We start from the raw sequence: 22,009 nt of genomic DNA on the forward strand, positions 1-22,009 counted from the left end.
ACTCCGACCATCTGTTTCAATACATGCGTAATCTGTTGAATCGCTTAAACCGCTGAAATCCGAGTCTGAATCCGAGCTAATGTCGCTATATCTTGCTGTGGTAACCGCCATGTTGTTTGTATTGGCAGCCCTGTATGACGTTACAGGGAAATGGATAGTGGTTTCGAAAATAAGGCACTTTAAAGCTTTATTTAGGGATATTCCGGGACCGGTAAAATTTTGAAAAAAACAAAGCCACTTGGAACTGATTTTTATTGTTTTTAACCCTTTTGAAATCATGATAATGTTCCCCTTTAAACAGACAGCAAAGCCCTGTCTGTCTGAGAGAAAGACAAGCATTATTGACCTACAGTCAACAAATAAGTTATTTGTCTAGACCTTTTTCTGTGTTGATTGAGCCGTGTTGAAGCAGCAAAAAAGGACATTATGTTAAATTAAGAGTTTCTGTCTCTGCATCATAAAACCTAGATGAACTCCATGGTGTTCAGGAATGAATCGTCCCTCCAATTGCTATTGTGGTATTTTTTTCAGCTATACTTACATTAATCATTAGTAATGAAGCAGCTTAGTTTTGAATGGCAGGGTCCCTGCTATCACATGTTGATAAAAATATAATATTTACATAATAAAAATCAACTACAGGCTTCCCAAATGCTGTAATAAATTAAGCATGATGAGTTGAGCATATGTCAGCATGTGGCCCCACCTTTAACTCTTTTTTTTTTCAAACACTCATTAATTTGACTTAGTAAGTCATTATTTTGACTTAGTAAATTAGTAAATCAAAATGTTAACTTAGTCATGATAATGACATACTTAGTATCTCAGGTAACTCGGACTGTTTTGTGTATTGTTTTTACTTGATGGAAAAAATATCGAGATATATATAGTATATCGGCATTCAGTATATGAAACGGAAAGCACAAACAAAAATTTTAGGCTTCCTCACGCGACGAAGCCGGCCTACTTCACCACAGTCTGTAGTCTATTGCTCCCCCAGGCTGTGTTGGCATGATGAGATGGAGACGTGATGGCGACAGGCCGAGTTATGCTGTTCCTTACACCCACCCACCCCCTTTTCCCTGGAGAGACACCACCTTAACTAACAAATTCTCTGGGGGAAACACTGAGTTAGCATATGCAATTTTGGGAGATATTGCGTGTGAATGCTGAAATGTGTGAGTCAAAGGCTAACGTTAGCATGCTAATAGTTACAATGCGTCAAGTACCAAGTCATATGACCACAAACGTGTAAAATCCGCTAAAAAGTTAGCATGTTAAAAGTTAACGTGTCAGGTACCAAGTTTAAGGACATTGCGGTGTTCGGCTGTAAAGTTGCTAGAATTCTAACAGTTAGCATGCTAAAACTTTACATGTGTCAAGTACCAAGTCATATGACACTGAGGTGTTTGGTTGCAAAATTGGTTAAAAACTTGCCTTGTTAATGTTGGCACGTTAGAATGCTAATGTTAGCCTGCTAACAGTTAACATGTTTCAGGTACCAAGTCATATGACACTGAGGTGTTTGGTTGCAAAATTGGTTAAAAAGTTGCCTTGTTAATGTTGGCATGTTAGCATGCTAACAGTTAACACGTTTCAGGTACCAAGTTATAAGACTTTGAGGTGTTCAGTGGTAAAATGGGCTAAACAAGTTAGCATGCTAGAATTCTAAGAATTAGCATGCTAACAATTAGCATGTGTCAAGCCATATGTCTCTGACGTGGTCAGCTGTAAAATTGGCTATAAAAGTTACCATGTTAATGCTGAGTGGAGCTGGGATAGGCTCCAGCACCCATGTGACCACAGGAGGGACAAGCAGTAGAAAATATGGATAGGTTGATGTTGGTATGCTAGAATTCTAACGTTAGCATGCTAACAGTTTGCATGTGTTTGTTACCAAGTTATGACTCTGACGTCTTCGACTGTAAAATTGGCATAAGAAGTTAGCATGCTAACAAATAGCTTGTGTTTGGTACTAAACTATTTGACACTGGCGTTTTTGGCTGTAAAATTGGCTTAAAAAGTTAGCATGCTAGAATGCCTACGTTAACATGCTAACAATTAGCATGTGTTTGGGACCAATTTGACTGGTGTTTTCAACTGTAAAATTGGGCAAAAAAGACGGTATGTTAAAATGCTAACGTTATCATGCTAACAGAGTGCATTAAACAAACAATAAATATATAATAATGATAAATGACGGATGGATCTGAAGTTGATCTAGAGACGTATGAGTGGGGCCCATTTGGATCCCTGAGAATTTTCGTGGGATTAGCATGCTAAAAATTAGCATGTGTTTGGTACCAATACGTCTGGTGTTTTCGGCTGTAAAATTGACTTACAAAGTTGCCATGACAGAATGCTAACATTAGCATGCTAACAATTAGCATGTGTTTGGTACCAATATGACTGGTGTTTTCGGCCGTAAAGTTGGCTTAAAAAGTTAGCATGCTAGAATGCTAATGTTAGTATGCTAACAATTAACATTTGTTTGGTACCAATATGACTGGTGTATTCAACTGTAAAATTGGACAAAAAAGATGGCATGTTAGAATGCAAACATTAGCATGCTAAAAAATAGCATGTTTTCGGTACCAATATGACTGGTGTTTTCGGCTGTAAAATTGGACAAAAAAGATGGCATGTTAGAATGCAAACATTAGCATGCTAAAAAATAGCATGTTTTCGGTACCAATATGACTGGTGTTTTCGGCTGTAAAATTGACTTACAAAGTTGCCATGTTAGAATGCTAAGATTAGCATGCTAACAATCAGCATGTGTTTGGTACCAATATGACTTGTTTTTGGCTGTAAAGTTGGCTTAAAAAGTTAGCATGCTAGAATGCTAACGTTAGCATGCTAACAATTAGCATTTGTTTGGTACCAATATGACTGGTGTTTTCAACTGTAAAATTGGGCAAAAAAGATGGCATGTAAGAATACAAACAGCATGCTAAAAAATAGCATGTTTTCGGTATCAATATGACTGGTGTTTTCGGCTGTAAAATTGACTTACAAAGTTGCCGTGTTAGAATGCTAACAATTAGCATGTGTTTGGTACCAATATGACTGTTGTTTTTGGCTGTAAATTTGGCTTAAAAAGTTAAAATGCTAGAAGGCTAACGTTAGCATGCTAACAATTAGCATTTGTTTGGTACCAATACAACTGGTGTTTTCAACTGTAAAATCGGCTTAAAAGGTTAGCATGCTAGAATGCTAACGTTAGCATGCTACCAATTAGCATGTGTTTGGCACCAATAGGACTGGTGTTTTCAGCTGTAAAATTGACTTACAAAGTTGCCATGTTAGAATGCTAACATTAGTATGCTGACAATTAGAATGTGTTTGGTACCAATATGACTGTTGTTTTCGGCTGTAAAGTTGGCTTAAAAAGTTAGCATGCTAGAATGCTAACGTTAGCATGCTAACAATTAGCATTTGTTTGGTACCAATATGACTGGTGTTTTCAATTGTAAAATTGGCTTAAAAAGTTAGCATGCTAACAATCAACATGTGTTTTGTACCAATTTGACTGGTGTTTTCGACTGTAAAATTGGCCAAAAAAGTTGGCATGTTAAAATGCTAACGTTATCATGCTAACAGAGTGCATTAAACAAACAATAAATATATAAAAATGATAAATGACGGATGGATCTGAAGTTGATCTAGAGACGTATGAGTGGGGCCCATTTGGATCCCTGAGAATTTTCGTGGGATTTTTACTCTTCTAGCTAATGTCATAGCTAATGAATGATTGTTGTATTCATAAAGCCAGCTGGGATAGGCTCCAGCTCACCTTTGACCCTAAAGAGAGTAAACACAAAATAAGGGGTGAGAAAATAAATGTAGTGTTCTAATTTTTTTAGGGCCATGTTTGAGGCGGACATGCGAGAGCGGGATGATGGTTCAGTGACACTTTGTGAGCAGACTCCAGAGGTACTGGGCTCCTTCTTGGACTTCGCCTACTCTGGCCACATTCTTATCACGGAAGGAAATGTACACTCGCTCTTTCAGCTCGCCTCATTTTTACAGGTAGAACCCCTCATTTTATCATATGTGGTGGTGTGGCATCGTATAGTTGACTTTATGGGCTATAATGCATGTCTTTTTTCTTTAAATGGCTAAAAAATATATATATTTCAAGACAAATCTGTGTTACTAGTTATTAGTATCAACACACTTCATTGTACTGTTTAATGGTTGATTATTTTATTGCTACAATGTTACACAGGCTGCACTTTGTACAGCCCTGCTTTAATATGTGTGAATCTTCAAGCACAATGAATCAAAATTATCAAAAAGCGACATCAGCATGTAAAGGATATCAACACATGGGCTCAGGAACACTTCAGAAAACCACTGTCAGGAACTACAGTTAGTGGCTACATCTGTAAGTGCAAGTTAAAACTCTACTGTGCAAAGCCAAAGCCTTTTATCAACAACACCCAGAAATGCTGCCGGCTTCGCTGGGCCTGAGCTCATCTAAGATGGACTGATGCAAAGTGGAAAAGTGTTCTGCGGTCTGACGAGTCCACATTTCAAATTGTTTTCGGAAACTGTGAACGTCGTGTCCTCCGGAACAAAGAGGAATAGAACCATCTGGACTGTTATAGGCGCAAAGTTGAAAAGCCAGCATCGTTGATGGTATGGGGGTGTATTAGTGCCCAAGGCATAGGTAACTTACACATCTGAGAAGACACCATTAATGTCAGGTTCAAACACTAAACTATCTATTAAACGAGACAAGAAGCAAGGAATCAGGTAGATTCGGAGATCAATTTTGCTCATGAGGAGAACGCATAGAGCTGTACCTACGCTCGTTGGTACAGCTCCTGCGCTTCTCTATTTATCCAGGATTTCCCTAGTTTACATCACTGAGGCTGCCTCTAAAAGGAGTGGTCACACATATCATACAAAGCAGCTCAAGTACGCACAATACGTGACAGAATGTGCTGGGAGCCTTGGGATTTCCCCTTGTCTCTGCTTCGTCTGCGTGCAGTCGCCTTATCTTCGCTAAGGTCCTTGAAGTCCGTCCTTGGCTGTTTTAGCAGACTATAACAAAGTAAACATCTGCGGCGAGGCCACCCCTCATATGCCGTAGAACATGGGTGTCAAACTCTGGCCCGTGGGCCAAATTTGGCCCGCCGTGTAATCTAATTTGGCCCCTGAGGCAATATCAAATTAACATTAGAGCTGGCCCGCCGGTATAATGACAATATAACATATTATAACACCACATTCACCGCTAATACTCATACTTGCCAACCCTCCCGATTTCCCTGGATGACTCCTGAAGTTCAGTGCCCCTCCCGAAAATCTCCCGGGCAACCTTTCTCCCGATTTCCACCCGGACAACAATACTCGGGGCGTGCTTTAAAGGCACCGAATTTGCGTGCCGGCCCAATCACAAAATATCTATGGCTTTCACAGACTCACACAAGTGATCGCAATTCATACTTGGTCAACAGCCATACAGGTCACACTGAGGGTGGCCATATAAACAACTTGAACAGTGTAACAAATATGCGCCACACTGCGAACCCACAGCAAATAAGAATGACAAACACATTTCGGCAGAATATCCACACTGTAACAGAACAGGACAAACCCCGCCCACCTCTTTTTTATTTTATTTTTTTATTTATTAGCCCGTGGAAAAATTTAATGTTGATATTTACCTCAGAAGGCTGCAAGTAGAAAAGAGGCATAACATTTTTCATTCAAATTTTATTTAATATACTATTGATGTTTTTTCATTTCTTTTTTGAAAGTGGATTTTGCACTATTAAGTTATATAAGCGTCGCTTGTTCCATATTTAGTGTCAAAGCAAACCAGTGTCGCAAATGGAGCCCTAATTAACGTTTTATTCACGCACTTTCTCTTGCTATTTCAAGGCTTGAATGTTTGATTCATTCATTGTTATTTTATTTTCAAATGTATTATTAGCCTGTGGGAAAAAAATTATTTTGATCTTTACCTCAGAAGGCTGGAAATAGAAAATAGGCATTCCATTTTTGTTTAAATTGTATTTGATATGCCATTGATATTTTTTAAGTATTATTATTATTATTTGAACCTCGATTTTGCATGTTACTATAAAGATATATAAGCCTTGCTTGTTCAATATTCAATGAAAAACCTGTTTGGGTCCCTATCAAAAGGTTCATTTGTTCAACCTTGGCCCGCGGCTTTGTTCCGTTTTAAATTTCGGCCCGCTCTGTATATGAGTTTGACACCCCTGCCGTAGAAGATTACAAGTTGAGTGCCTTTGCACGGATACAAAAGTACAACTTGAGCACAATTGATAATAACTATAGCAACGGCTTTTAAGCATAAGAGTTGTGTGATAACTTTATACATAATTATTCTAACAGAAAGGTACATACAGGTTTTGGAGCAAAGTCTGTTGCCATCCAAGCAACGTTATCATGGACGCCCCTGCTTATAATAGCCAGACAATCCCAAGCAACATTCTGCATGTGTTACAAAAGCGTGGCTTCGTAGTAAATAAGTGTGGGTTTTGTAAATGTCCTCCAATAAACACACCATTTCTTCTATTTTACTGACGTCATTCACAAAAAGTAGACATGGTAGGGGGAAAAAAATATTAAGTTAAAATGAAAAAATTAAATAAACGAAAATAAATACAGAAATAAAAAAATGGGGCTACAAAGAGCTAGCAGCTACACAGCACACAAGTTAGACATCCATCCATCCATCCATTTTCTACCGCTTAATCCCTTTCGGGGTCGCGGGGGGCGCTGGCGCCTATCTCAGCTACAATCGGGCGGAAGGCAGGGTACACCCTGGACAAGTCGCCACCTCATCGCAGGGCCAACACAGATAGACAGACAACATTCACACTCACATTCACACACTAGGGCCAATTTAGTGTTGCCAATCAACCTATCCCCAGGTGCATGTCTTTGGAAGTGGGAGGGGCCTATCCCCAGGTGCATGTCTTTGGAGGTGGGAGGAAGCCGGAGTACCCGGAGGGAACCCACGCACTCACGGGGAGAACATGCAAACTCCACACAGAAAGATCCCGAGCCTGGATTTGAACCCAGGACTGCAGGAACTTTGTATTGTGAGGCAGACGCACTAACCCCTCTTCCACCGTGAAGGTTAGACATATGTAATAATAATTGAACAATATTGCAGTGTAAAACAGCACATATGTCGATATAAACAAGTATCTAATCATAGTTGCATATTACTTACACATACAAAGTCTTACAACGTGAATGTGTCATTCTGACTTTACCATGCCGCTTTAATTTCAAGACAGCATAAAGGCGGTTAATAACAAATAGGTTGGTGTTTTTCCTACACAACGTTGTTCTGTTTGACTCATTTCACTTAATCAAACATTGTCGAACATTCCACAGCACTAAATAATAATGCCTAACTCCTGCTGTTATCGTTTCGGATCGATCCAGGTGTTGACCAATACTCAAAGCTAGAGATGTCCGATAATGTCTCATTTGCCGATATTCCGATATTGTCCAACTCTTAATTACCGATTCCAATATCAACCGATACCGATATATACAGTCGTGGAATTAACACATTATTATGCCGAATTTTGTTGTTATGCCTCGCTGGATGCATTAAACCAGCGTTTAAACCAGCGTTTCTCTATTCACCCCCGGGTGGGGAATAGAGACATGACAGGTGGGGCGCCAGGAACAGGAGGAAATTTCAATTTACATTTTTTTCTTTAATTATATTATTAATCAATCAATCAATGTTTATTTATATAGCCCCAAATCACAAATGTCTCAAAGGACTGCACAAATCATTACGACTACAACATCCTCGGAAGAACCCACAAAAGGGCAAGGAAAACTCACACCCAGTGGGCAGGGAGAATTCACATCCAGTGGGACGCCAGTGACAATGCTGACTATGAGAAACCTTGGAGAGGACCTCAGATGTGGGCAACCCCCCCCCCCTCTAGGGGACCGAAAGCAATGGATGTCGAGCGGGTCTAACATGATACTGTGAAAGTTCAATCCATAGTGGCTCCAACACAGCCGTGAGAGTTCAGTTCAAGCGGATCCAAGACAGCAGCGAGAGTCCCGTCCACAGGAAACCATCTCAAGCGGATCAGCAGCGTAGAGACGTCCCCAACCGATACAGGCGAGCGGTCCATCCTGGGTCCCGACGAGCGGTCCATCCTGGGTCTCGACTCTGGACAGCCAGTACTTCATCCAGGGTCATCGGACCGGACCCCCTCCACAAGGGAGGGGGGGACATAGGAGAAAGAAAAGAAGCGGCAGATCAACTGGTCTAAAAAGGAGGTCTATTTAAAGGCTAGAGTATACAGATGAGTTTTAAGGTGAGACTTAAATGCTTCTACTGAGGTAGCATCATATTAGATTTTTTTTTTTACTATGCTTTCATTTTCTATACACACTGTAAAATTAAAAGCTGTCCCACTGTCAAACGACACAGTTGCGAGACGTATATGCGGCATTGCAAGTGATCTTGAGGAATAACTCGTAGACAAATTAAAAGAAAGTCGTTTTGTTTTACAAGTGGACCAAGCTACTGACAGCAATAGAGACTGCCTGTTCATCGCATACGCCCGCTTTGTGAATGGCGAGTCACTGTGCGAGGATTTGCAAATGCGTAGCTCCTCCTTTTTTTTTTTTGCAAAGATTGCAAAGTGGCACTTTTATTTTATTTATTATTGAACTTGATGCAAGTTATTTGATTTATAATTGAACTTGATGCAAGTTATAACACTTTTATTTGATTTATTATTGAGCTTTATGCCAGTTATAACACTTTTGTTTTTATTTATTATTGAACTTGATGCAAGTTATTTGATTTATAATTTAACTTGATGCAAGTTATAACACTTTTATTTGATTTATTATTGAGCTTTATGCCAGTTATAACACTTGTTTTTATTTATTATTGACCTTGATGCAAGTTATACCACAGCTGCACAGTTATTTTATTTATTATTGACCTTGATGCAAGTTATACCACAGCTGCACAGTTATTTTATTTATTACTGAACTTGATTTTATTGTATGTTATTGAGTTTAAATGTATACAACTTGATGTTACTTGATGTTCAATAAATTCGAAAATATTAAGCTTCTGTTGGGGCGATGGGGGCAGGTGGGGCTTGAAAACTCCCCCTTGTCCAAAGTGGGGAATGACAAAAAAAGTTTGAGGACCACTGCATTAAACAATGTAACAAGGTTTTCCAAAATAAATCAACTCAAGTTATGGAAAAAAAATGCCAACATGGCACTGCCATATTTATTATTGAAGTCACAAAGTGTAGTATTTTTTTTAACATGCCTCGAAACAGCAGCTTAGAATTTGGGACATGCTCTCCCTGAGAGGGCATGAGGAGGTTGAGGTGGGTGGGGAGAGGAGGAGGTAGCGGGTGGTGTATAGTGTAGCGTCCCGGAAGAGTTAGTGCTGGAATTGGGTTCTGGGTATTTGTTCTGTTGAATTTGTTGTGTTACAGTGCGGATGTTCTCCCAAAATGTCAATCAATCAATCAATCAATGTTTACTTATATAGCCCTAAATCACTAAATGATAAATGGGTTGTACTTGTATAGCGCTTTTCTACCTTCAAGGTACTCAAAGCGCTTTGACACTACTTCCACATTTACCCATTCACACACTGATGGAGGGAGCTGCCATGCAAGGCCCTAACCAGCACCCATCAGGAGCAAGGGTGAAAGTGTCTTGCTCAGGACACAACGGACATGACGAGGTTGGTACTAGGTGGGGATTGAACCAGGGACCCTCGGATTACGCACGGCCACTCTACCACTGCGCCACGCCGTCCCAAACCACAACACAAGCCACTACGACATCCTCGGTAGGCCCACATAAGGGCAAGGAAAACTCACACCCACAGCATACGTTCAATATAATATTGAACATTGCCAACGTTGAGGCCTGTCTCACATCTACATGTGTTTGTCATTCTTGTTTGGTGTGGGTTCACAGTGTGGCGCATATTTGTAACAGTGTTAAAGTTGTTTATACGGCCACCCTCAGTCTGACCTGTATTGCTGTTGAGCAAGTATGCCTTGCATTCACTTGTGTTTGTGAAAAGCCCCCTATTATGTTGTCTGGGTGGAAATCGGGAGAATGGTTGTTTCGGGAGGTTTTCGGGAGGGGCACTGGAAATTCGGGAGACTCCCGGGAAAAAGGGGAGGGTTGGCAAGTATGACTGGGAGACGCAACTGCTCCGTTCTTCCCCCTACGTCCGTGTACCACTCCGTACAGCGGCGTTTTAAAAAGTCATAAATTTGACTTTTTGAAACCGATACCGATCATTTCCGATATTACATTTTAAAGCATTAATAATATCGGCAGCCCGATATTATCGGACATCTCTCCTCAAAGCTACATTATCGGTATTGTATCGGATGTGAAAAAGTACTCTGAGTATATTGCCAGTCATCCATCTTCTTCCGCTTATCCGAGGTCGGGTCGCGGGGGCAACAGCCTAAGCAGGGAAACCCAGACTTCCCTTTCCCCAGCCACTTCGTCTAGCTCTTCCCGGGGGATCCCGAGGCGTTCCCAGGCCAGCCGGGAGACATAGTCTTCCCAACGTGTCCTGGGTCTTTCCCGTGGCCTCCTACCGGTTGGACGTGCTCTAAACACCTCATCTGGCTCCTCTCGATGTGAAGGAGCAGCGGCTTTACTTTGAGTTCCTCCCGGATGGCAGAGCTTCTCACCCTATCTCTAAGGGAGGAGGAAACTCATTTGGGCCGCTTGTACCCGTGATCTTATCCTTTCGGTCACGACCCAAAGCTCATGACCATAGGTGAGGATGGGAACGTAGATCGACCGGTAAATTGAGAGCTTCGCCTTCCGGCTCAGCTCCTTCTTCACCACAACGGATCGGTACAACGTCCGCATTACTGAAGACGCCGCACCGATCCGCCTGTCGATCTCACCATCCACTCTTCCCTCACTCGTGAACAAGACTCCTAGGTACTTGAACTCCTCCACTTGGGGCAGGGTCTCCTCCCCAACCCGGTCATATAAATAAAAAAACATTTTTTTTAAGTAGCTCTCCAAGTGATGAAATTAAGAGTGTTTGGTATTACCTCCTTATACACTACTTTATTCTTTTGTGATGTACATAAATACACTTGGACCTCAAAAACACACACACAACTGGAACGCTAATTAATGTGACATTTTTCTGCTCGCGTCCTCAGGTGTCACTCCTGTCCAGAGCGTGTGGTGACTTCCTGGCGGCGACCTTGGATGTCGCCAACTGCTTGCCACTCTTGAACCTCGCCGAGGCGTACGGCTCGGTCGCCCTGCGTCAAAGTGCCGCCGACTTTGTGGTTCGCAACTTCCACGAGCTTTCCGACGTGCGGGACTTTGTGGATATGCAGGTGCCAGCCCAACTCTCACACATGGCAACGTAACGGTGGTTGTACTGCATAGGAATACAAAGCTATGGTAGCCTCGTTACACAATTTGCACATTCAACTCTTTTTGATTATTTTTTTTATTTTCATGAACATATTATTGGATAACATGCTTTCTCCTGAAGTCAAGGTGACAAGCAGATATTTAATCACCATCTTTTCCAGACTATAGAGCGCAGCGAGACATAAACCACACCCACATTTTAGAAGAAAAACATAGTTTCCATATATATAGCTTGGGAAATTATTTGTTTATACAACACTATTTTGTAAATGTTTATGTAGCTGCTGACAGAAGTAGAGATTTCTGATAGACTTTTGACAAGAACAAGAAAGTTTGATCACATTACGCCTGCACTGGCTTCCTGTGCACTTAAGATGTGACTTTAAGGTTTTACTACTTACGTATAAAATACTACACGGTCTAGCTCCAGCCTATCTTGCCGATTGTATTGTACCATATGTCCCGGCAAGAAATCTGCGTTCAAAAGACTCCGGCTTATTAGTGATTCCTAGAGCTCAAAAAAAGTCTGCGGGCTATAGAGCGTTTTCCGTTCGGGCTCCAGTACTCTGGAATGCCCTCCCGGTAACAGTTCGAGATGCTACCTCAGTAGAAGCATTTAAGTCTCATCTTAAAACTCATCTGTATACTCTAGCCTTTAAATAGACCTCCTTTTTAGACCAGTTGATCTGCCGCTTCTTTTCTTTCTCCTATGTCCCCCCCTCCCTTGTGGAGGGGGTCCGGTCCGATGACCATGGATGAAGTACTGACTGTCCAGAGTCGAGACCCAGGATGGACCGCTCGTCGGGACCCAGGATGGACCGCTCGCCTGTGTCGGTTGGGGACATCTCTACGCTGCTGATCCGCTTGAGATGGTTTCCTGTGGACGGGACTCTCACTGCTGTCTTGGAGCCACTATGGATTGAATTTTCACAGTATCATGTTAGACCCGCTCGACATCCATTGCTTTCGGTCCCCTAGAGGGGGGGGGGGGTTGCCCACATCTGAGGTCCTCTCCAAGGTTTCTCATAGTCAGCATTGTCACTGGCGTCCCACTGGATGTGAATTCTCCCTGCCCACTGGGTGTGAGTTTTCCTTGCCCTTTTGTGGGTTCTTCCGAGGATGTTGTAGTCGTAATGATTTGTGCAGTCCTTTGAGACATTTGTGATTTGGGGCTATATAAATAAACATTGATTGATTGATTGATAATGGCTTTTTTGCCGATATTCCGGTATTGTCCAACTCTTAATTACCGATTGCGATATCAACCGATACCGATATATACAGTGGTGGAATTAACACATTATTATGCCTGATTTTGTTGTGATGCCCTGCTGGTTGCATTAAACAATGTAACAAGATTTTCCGAAATAGATCAACTCAAGTCATGGAAAAAAATGCCAACATGGCACTGCCATATTTATTAAGTCACAAAGTGCTTTTTTTTTTAAATCAATCAATCAATCAATGTTTACTTATATAGCCCTAAATCACTAGTGTCTCAAAGGGCTGCACAAACCACTACGACATCCTCGGTAGGCCCACATAAGGGCAAGGAAAACTCACACCCAGTGGGACATCGGTGACAATGATGACTATGAGAACCTTGGAGAGGAGGAAAGCAATGGATGTCGAGCGGGTCTAACATGATACTGTGAAAGTTCAATCCATAATGGATCCAACACAGTCGCGAGAGTCCAGTCCAAAGCGGATCCGACACAGCAGCGAGAGTCCCGTTCACAGCGGAGCCAGCAGGAAACCATCCCAAGCGGAGGCGGATCAGCAGCGCAGAGAGGTCCCCAGCCGATACACGGGCGAGCAGTACATGGCCACCGGATCGGACCGGACCCCCTCCACAAGGGAGAGTGGGACATAGAAGAAAAAGAAAAGAAACGGCAGATCAACTGGTCTAAAAAGGGAGTCTATTTAAAGGCTAGAGTATACAAATGAGTTTTAAGGTGAGACTTAAATGCTTCTACTTTTAACATGCCTCAAAACAGCAGTTTGGAATTCGGGACATGCTCTCCCTGAGAGAGCATGAGGAGGTTGAGGTGGGTGGAGGTTCAAGGGGCGATTCGCATAAAGGGATGTGGAAAGTGTCGTGGAAATTTCTTAAAGACGATCCTTTAGTGACAAATAGCTTGACAACAATTTATTAAAGTAACAAACAAATAATAACAAGCTTTGCAAAGCGAGACCAAACCAGAACGACACATCCGTTCGTTCCAGCTTGTTCGAACTCCTTTAGAGTTTTACATGACAATTATACATTCTCAGAAGTTCCACCCTCCATGCTCATTTACATACAGTACACCAGTGGAATGAATACCCAAAGTCCTGTGAAGGGGAGAGGGTGTCTTTTACCCAGAGGAGGGGGGTCACTCAGGAAAGGGGAACAATTTAGCTCCGTTGGGGGTAAGGAAGAGAGAAAACATGCCCACGTCAACTATAGTCCACATGTCACATCAAAGACACAGGAGACAGAGCTTGATCAGATAATAGATCTCTTGCTAAGTGTCACATTCCTGAGCCCAATAAAGAACTTTTGGCGACCCGTTCAAAGAACATCATCAATTAAAACGAGTACAAGTAATTTTGCTATCACAAAAGCCACACTAAAGGCTGTGGCGGGCCACTTATGATGATGTGGCGGACCACGTTGAGTACGATGGACCACATAAATGACATGGCGGGCGCACTAGGGCGAATGTGGTAGGATTCTTTAAAAAAAAAAAAAAAAAATGCAGGCCACAATAAAGGGTGTTGTGGACTACATATACGATGTGGTGGGTCACTTTAAATGATGTAGCAGGCCACTTAAATGATATGGCAGGCCACTACAAATTATGTGGCGACTCGCATAAAAGGTTGTGGAAAGCCACATTAAATAATGTGGCGGAGCATGTTAAAGAGTACGATGGACCACATAAATGAAATGGCAGGCGCATTAGGGCTAATCACATTAAATATTGTGGTAGGATCCTTTGAAAAAACGTAGGCCACAATAAAGAGTGTTACGGACCACATATACAATGTGGTGTGTCATTTAAAATTATGTAGCAGGCCACATTAATGATATGGCGGGCCACTAAGAATGATTGTGCGACTCGAATAAAAGGATGCGGAAAGCCACATTAAAGGGCGTGGGGGACCACATAAATGACATGGCAGGCCACTATAAGGGTGTGGTAGACCACGTATACGATGTGGTGTGTCATTTAAAATGATGTAGCAGGCCACGTTAATGATATGGCGGGCCACTAAGAATGATTGTGCGACTCGCATAAAATGACATGGCAGGCCACTATAAGGGCGTGGCAGACCACATATTCAATGTGGCGGGCCATTCAAATTATGTAACAGGACACAATTCAGATGGCGGGCCACTAAAAATTATGTGGTGACTCGCATAAAATGACATGGCAGGCCACTATAAGGGTGTGGTAGACCACATATACGATGTGGTGTGTCATTTAAAATGATGTAGCAGGCCACATTAATGATATGGCGGGCCACTAAGAATGATTGTGCGACTTGCATAAAAGGATGTGGAAAGCCACGTTAAAGGGCGTGGTGGACCACATAAATGATATGGCAGGCCACTATAAGGATGTGGTAGACCACATATACGATGTGGTGTGTCATTTAAAAGGATGTAGAAGGCCACATTAATGATATGGCGGGCCACTAAGAATGATTGTGCGACTCGCATAAAAGGATGTGGAAAGCCACGTTAAAGGGCGTGGTGGACCACATAAATGACATGGCAGGCCACTATAAGGGTGTGGCAGACCACGTATACGATGTGGTGGGCCCGTTCAAATGATGTAACAGGACACATAATTCAGATGGCGGGCCACTAAAAATGATGTGGTGACTTCCGCCATCCTAGTCACTGCCGTTGTGTCCTTGGGCAAGACACTTTACCCACCTGCTCCCAGTGCCACCCACACTGCTTTAAATGTAACTTAGATATTGGGTTTCACTATGTAAAGCGCTTTGAGTCACTGGAGAAAAGCGCTATATAAATATAATTCACTTCACTTCACTTCACTCGCATAAAATGACATGGCAGGCCACTATAAGGGTGTGGTAGACTACATAAAAAATGTGGTTGGCCTTTCAAATTATGTAACAGGTCACATCATTCAGATTGCTGGCCACTAAAAAATTATGTGGTGACTCGCATAAAATGACATGGCAGGCCACTATAAGGGCGTGGCAGACCACATATTCAATGTGGTGGGCCATCCAAATTATGTAACAGGACACAATTCAGATGGCGGGCCACTAAAAATTATGTGGTGACTCGCATAAAATGACATGGCAGGCCACTATAAGGGTGTGGTAGACTACATAAAGAATGTGGTTGGCCTTTCAAATTATGTAACAGGACACATCATTCAGATTGCTGGCCACTAAAAAATTATGTGGTGACTCGCATAAAATGACATGGCAGGCCACTATAAGGGTGTGGTAGACCACATATACGATGTGGTGGGCCCGTTCAAATTATGTAACAGGACACATAATTCCGATGGCGGGCCACTAAAAATGACGTGGTGACTCGCATAAAATGACATGGCAGGCCACTATAAGGGTGTGGTAGACCACATATACGATGTGGTGTGTCATTTAAAATGATGTAGCAGGCCACGTTAATGATATGGCGGGCCACAAAGAATGATTGTGCGACTTGCATAAAAGGATGTGGAAAGCCACGTTAAAGGGCGTGGTGGACCACATAAATGATATGGCAGGCCACTATAAGGATGTGGTAGACCACATATACGATGTGGTGTGTCATTTAAAAGGATGTAGAAGGCCACATTAATGATATGGCGGGCCACTAAGAATGATTGTGCGACTCGCATAAAAGGATGTGGAAAGCCACGTTAAAGGGCGTGGTGGACCACATAAATGATATGGCAGGCCACTATAAGGGTGTGGTAGACCACATATACGATGTGGTGGGCCCGTTCAAATGATGTAACAGGACACATAATTTAGATGGCGGGCCACTAAAAATTATGTGGTGACTCGCATAAAATGATATGGCAGGCCACTATAAGGGTGTGGTAGACCACATATACGATGTGGTGGGCCCGTTCAAATTATGTAACAGGACACATAATTCCGATGGCGGGCCACTAAAAATGACGTGGTGACTCGCTTAAAATGACATGGCAGGCCACTATAAGGGTGTGGTAGACCACATATACGATGTGGTGGGCCCGTTCAAATTATGTAACAGGACACATAATTCAGATGGCGGGCCACTAAAAATGACGCGGTGACTCGCATAAAATGATGTGGCAGCCCAAGATAAGGGTGTGGTAGACCACATATACAATGTGGTGGGCCTTTCAAATTATGTAACAGGACACATAATTCAGATGGCGGGCCACTAAAAATGATGTGGTGACTCGCATAAAATGACGTGGCAGGCCACTATAAGGGTGTGGTAGACCACATATACAATGTGGCGGGCCACTCAAATTATCTAACAGGACACAATTCAGATGGCGGGCCACTAAAAATTATGTGGTGACTCGCATAAAATGACATGGCAGGCCACTATAAGGGTGTGGTAGACCACATATACGATGTGGTGGGCCCGTTCAAATTATGTAACAGGACACATAATTCCGATGGCGGGCCACTAAAAATGACGTGGTGACTCGCATAAAATGATATGGCAGGCCACTATAAGGGCGTGGTAGACCACATATACGATGTGGTGTGTCATTTAAAATGATGTAGAAGGCCACATTAATGATATGGCGGGCCACTAAGAATGATTGTGCGACTCGCATAAAAGGATGTGGAAAGCCATGTTAAAGGGCGTGGTGGACCACATAAATGATATGGCAGGCCACTATAAGGATGTGGTAGACCACATATACGATGTGGTGTGTCATTTAAAATGATGTAGAAGGCCACGTTAATGATATGGCGGGCCACTAAGAATGATTGTGCGACTCGCATAAAAGGATGTGGAAAGCCACGTTAAAGGGCGTGGTGGACCACATAAATGATATGGCAGGCCACTATAAGGGTGTGGTAGACCACATATACGATGTGGTGGGCCCGTTCAAATGATGTAACAGGACACATAATTTAGATGGCGGGCCACTAAAAATTATGTGGTGACTCGCATAAAATGACATGGCAGGCCACTATAAGGGTGTGGTAGACCACATATACGATGTGGTGGGCCCGTTCAAATTATGTAACAGGACACATAATTCCGATGGCGGGCCACTAAAAATGACGTGGTGACTCGCTTAAAATGACATGGCAGGCCACTATAAGGGTGTGGTAGACCACATATACGATGTGGTGGGCCCGTTCAAATTATGTAACAGGACACATAATTCAGATGGCGGGCCACTAAAAATGACGTGGTGACTCGCATAAAATGACATGGCAGGCCACTATAAGGGTGTGGTAGACCACATATACAATGTGGTTGGCCTTTCAAATTATGTAACAGGACACATAATTCAGATGGCGGGCCACTAAAAATGACGCGGTGACTCGCATAAAATGATGTGGCAGCCCAAGATAAGGGTGTGGTAGACCACATATACAATGTGGTGGGCCTTTCAAATTATGTAACAGGACACATAATTCAGATGGCGGGCCACTAAAAATGATGTGGTGACTCGCATAAAATGACGTGGCAGGCCACTATAAGGGTGTGGTAGACCACATATACAATGTGGCGGGCCACTCAAATTATGTAACAGGACACATAATTCAGATGGCGGGCCACTAAAAATGATGCGGCGACTTGCATAAAAGGATGTGGCAGGCCACTATAAGGGTGTGGTAGACCACATATACAACGTGGCGGGCCACTCAAATTATATAACAGGACACATAATTCAGATGGCGGGCCACTAAAAATTATGTGGTGACTCTCATAAAATGGTGTGGCAGGCCACTATAAGGGCGTGGTAGACCACATATACAATGTGGTGGGCCTTTCAAATTATGTAACAGGACACATAATTCAGATGGCGGGCAACTAAAAATTATGTGGTGAGGGAATAAGCGGTAGAAAATGGATGGATGGATGGATTCGCATAAAATGATATGGCAGGCCACAATAAGGGTGTGGTAGACCACATATACAATGTGGCGGGCCATTTAAATTATGTAACAGGACACATCATTCAGATGGCGGGCCACTAAAAATGAAGTGGTGACTCTCATAAAATGATGTGGCAGGCCACTATAAGGGTGTGGTAGACCACATATACAATGTGGCGGGCCATTTAAATTATGTAACAGGACACATCATTCAGATGGCGGGCCACTAAAAATGAAGTGGTGACTCTCATAAAATGATGTGGCAGGCCACTATAAGGGTGTGGTAGACCACATATACAATGTGGCGGGCCATTCAAATTATGTAACAGGACACATCATTCAGATGGCGGGCCACTAAAAATTATGTGGTGACTCGCATAAAATGACATGGCAGGCCACTATAAGGATGTGGTAGACCACATATACAATGTGGTGGGCCATTCAAATTATGTAACAGGACACATAATTCAGATGGCGGGCAACAAAAAATTATGTGGTGAGGGAATAAGCGGTAGAAAATGGATGGATGGATGGATTCGCATAAAATGATATGGCAGGCCACTATAAGGGTGTGGTAGACCACATATACAATGTGGCGGGCCATTTAAATTATGTAACAGGACACATCATTCAGATGGCGGGCCACTAAAAATGAAGTGGTGACTCTCATAAAATGATGTGGCAGGCCACTATAAGGGTGTGGTAGACCACATATACAATGTGGCGGGCCATTTAAATTATGTAACAGGACACATCATTCAGATGGCGGGCCACTAAAAATGAAGTGGTGACTCTCATAAAATGATGTGGCAGGCCACTATAAGGGTGTGGTAGACCACATATACAATGTGGCGGGCCATTTAAATTATGTAACAGGACACATCATTCAGATGGCGGGCCACTAAAAATGAAGTGGTGACTCTCATAAAATGATGTGGCAGGCCACTATAAGGGTGTGGTAGACCACATATACAATGTGGCGGGCCATTCAAATTATGTAACAGGACACATCATTCAGATGGCGGGCCACTAAAAATTATGTGGTGACTCGCATAAAATGACATGGCAGGCCACTATAAGGATGTGGTAGACCACATATACAATGTGGCGGGCCATTCAAATTATGTATCAGGACACATAATTTAGATTGCTGGCCACTAAAAATGATGTGGTGACTCGCATAAAATGACATGGCAGGCCACTATAAGGATGTGGTAGACCACATATACAATGTGGCGGGCCATTCAAATTATGTATCAGGACACATAATTCAGATAGCGGGCCACTAAAAATGATGTGGTGACTCGCATAAAATGACATGGCAGGCCACTATAAGGGCGTGGTAGACCACATATACAAAGTGGTGGGCCTTTCAATTATGTAGCAGGACACATAATTTAGATTGCTGGCCACTAAAAATGACGTGGCGACTTGCATAAAATGATGTGGCAGGCCACTATAAGGGTGTGGTAGACCCCATATACAATGTGGTGGGCCATTCAAATGATGTAACAGGACACATCATTCAGATGGCGGGCCCCTAAAAATGATGTGGTGACTCGCATAAAATGACATGGCAGGCCACTATAAAGGTGTGGTAGACCACATATACAATGTGGCGGGCCATTCAAATTATGTAACAGGACACATAATTCAGATGGCGGGCCACTAAAAATTATGTGGTGACTCGCATAAAATGACATGGCAGGCCACTATAAGGGTGTGGTAGACCACATATACAATGTGGCGGGCCTTTCATATTATGTAACAGGACACATAATTCAGATGGCGGGCCACTAAAAATTATGTGGTGACTCGCATAAAATGACATGGCAGGCCACTATAAGGGTGTGGTAGACCACATATACAATGTGGCGGGCCTTTCAAATTATGTAACAGGTCACATCATTCAGATTGCTGGCCACTAAAAAATTATGTGGTGACTCGCATAAAATGACATGGCAGGCCACAATAAGGGTGTGGTAGACCACATATACAATGTGGCGGGCCATTCAAATTATGTAACAGGACACATAATTCAGATGGCGGGCCACTAAAAATGATGTGGGGACTTGCATAAAATGGTGTGGCAGGCCACTATAAGGGTGTGGTAGACCACATATACAATGTGGCGGGCCTTTCAAATTATGTAACAGGACACATCATTCAGATGGCGGGCCACTAAAAATGATGTGGGGACTCGCATAAAATGACATGGCAGGCCACTATAAGGGTGTGGTAGACCACATACACGATGTGGTGGGGCCTGTGAAATTATGTAACAGGACACATAATTCAGATGGCGGGCCACTAAAAATGATGTGGTGACTTGCATAAAAGGAAGTGGCAGGCCACTATAAGGGTGTGGTAGACCACATATACAATGTGGCTGGCCATTCAAATTATGTAACAGGACACATAATTCAGATGGCGGGCCACTAAAAATTATGTGGTGACTCGCATAAAATGACGTGGCAGGCCACTATAAGGGTGTGGTAGACCACATATACAATGTGGCGGGCCATTTAAATTATGTAGCAGGACACATAATTTAGATTGCTGGCCACTAAAAATCACGTGCCAGGCCACTTAAAAAGATGTGGTGATACACATATATGACATGGCGGGCCAATAAAAATGATGTGACAGGTCACATTAAAATCATGTAGTGGCCAACATAAATGACATGATGTGGCAGTTTGCATAAAAAATCTTAAATAATGAGGGATATCACATAAAATAAATGCTGTGGCAGGCCAGGTGTGGCTCCCGGGCGTTGACTTTGACACCTGTGTCGCAGGTGGACGTGTTGGAGGAATGCCTGAGGTCCGCCGCCCTGGGCGTTCCCAGTGAGGAGGCTGTGGTGATGTCACTTCTCAGGTGGATACGTGGAGATCTTCCTGGGAGGCAGAAGCTGCTTCCTGGGTTGTTATCACTCACCAGGCCTCACCATCTCCCTCCACCTGCACTCCAGGTAGTCACACACACCACATACATCTCCTCTTTCGTCTTCATGCTTCCTCTCAACTGTCAGACCCTTCTGGAATCCGAAACTCTGCTGAGGTGCGATGAGTCCTGTGTGGCCCTGCTCACCGAGGCTCAGAGCAGACAGAGTCGCCAGCGCGGACTGTTCACCGACGCCAGGCCCGCCACCACCCGGACTTACATTTATGTCCACAAGACGGAGGACAACGGAGAGACCTGCCAGTCCTTCTGCTACTGTGTGGCGACAGACCAGTGGAAGGAGCTGACAATGAGCCATGGAGTAACAGCCATGCCAGACCCACCGGGCTCACACCTGACCAGCTTCGCCGAGAAGGTTTGTGATCACTCTCCCCTGTCTCATCTAGTGAGGACATAGAAGAACCTGATACAGCTTTCTACTACTTTGTGCCCTGAGTGTTGGCCGATACCGACATTCAGCAGGGATCATACATACTTTTGTTATTTTGCAGTGTGGGATGTTAGAAAATGTTTT

General features: G+C 43.1%; 1 protein-coding gene across 4 annotated transcripts in view; it reads left to right on the plus strand.

Moving 5' to 3' along the window:
• Positions 1–22,009, plus strand: part of kbtbd3 (kelch repeat and BTB (POZ) domain containing 3) — a 63,602-nt gene that overhangs the window by 21,010 nt on the left and 20,583 nt on the right. For all 4 annotated transcript variants that reach the window (XM_061919251.1, XM_061919249.1, XM_061919252.1 and 1 more), the window contains 4 exons: positions 3,867–4,032; positions 11,214–11,396; positions 21,332–21,505; positions 21,566–21,850. In XM_061919251.1, coding sequence (XP_061775235.1) covers positions 3,867–4,032; positions 11,214–11,396; positions 21,332–21,505; positions 21,566–21,850 — 808 coding nt within the window. The remainder of the gene's footprint in view (positions 1–3,866; positions 4,033–11,213; positions 11,397–21,331; positions 21,506–21,565; positions 21,851–22,009) is intronic.

This window comes from Nerophis ophidion, linkage group LG13, assembly GCF_033978795.1.
Source record: "Nerophis ophidion isolate RoL-2023_Sa linkage group LG13, RoL_Noph_v1.0, whole genome shotgun sequence".
NCBI classification, from domain to species: Eukaryota; Metazoa; Chordata; class Actinopteri; order Syngnathiformes; family Syngnathidae; genus Nerophis; species Nerophis ophidion.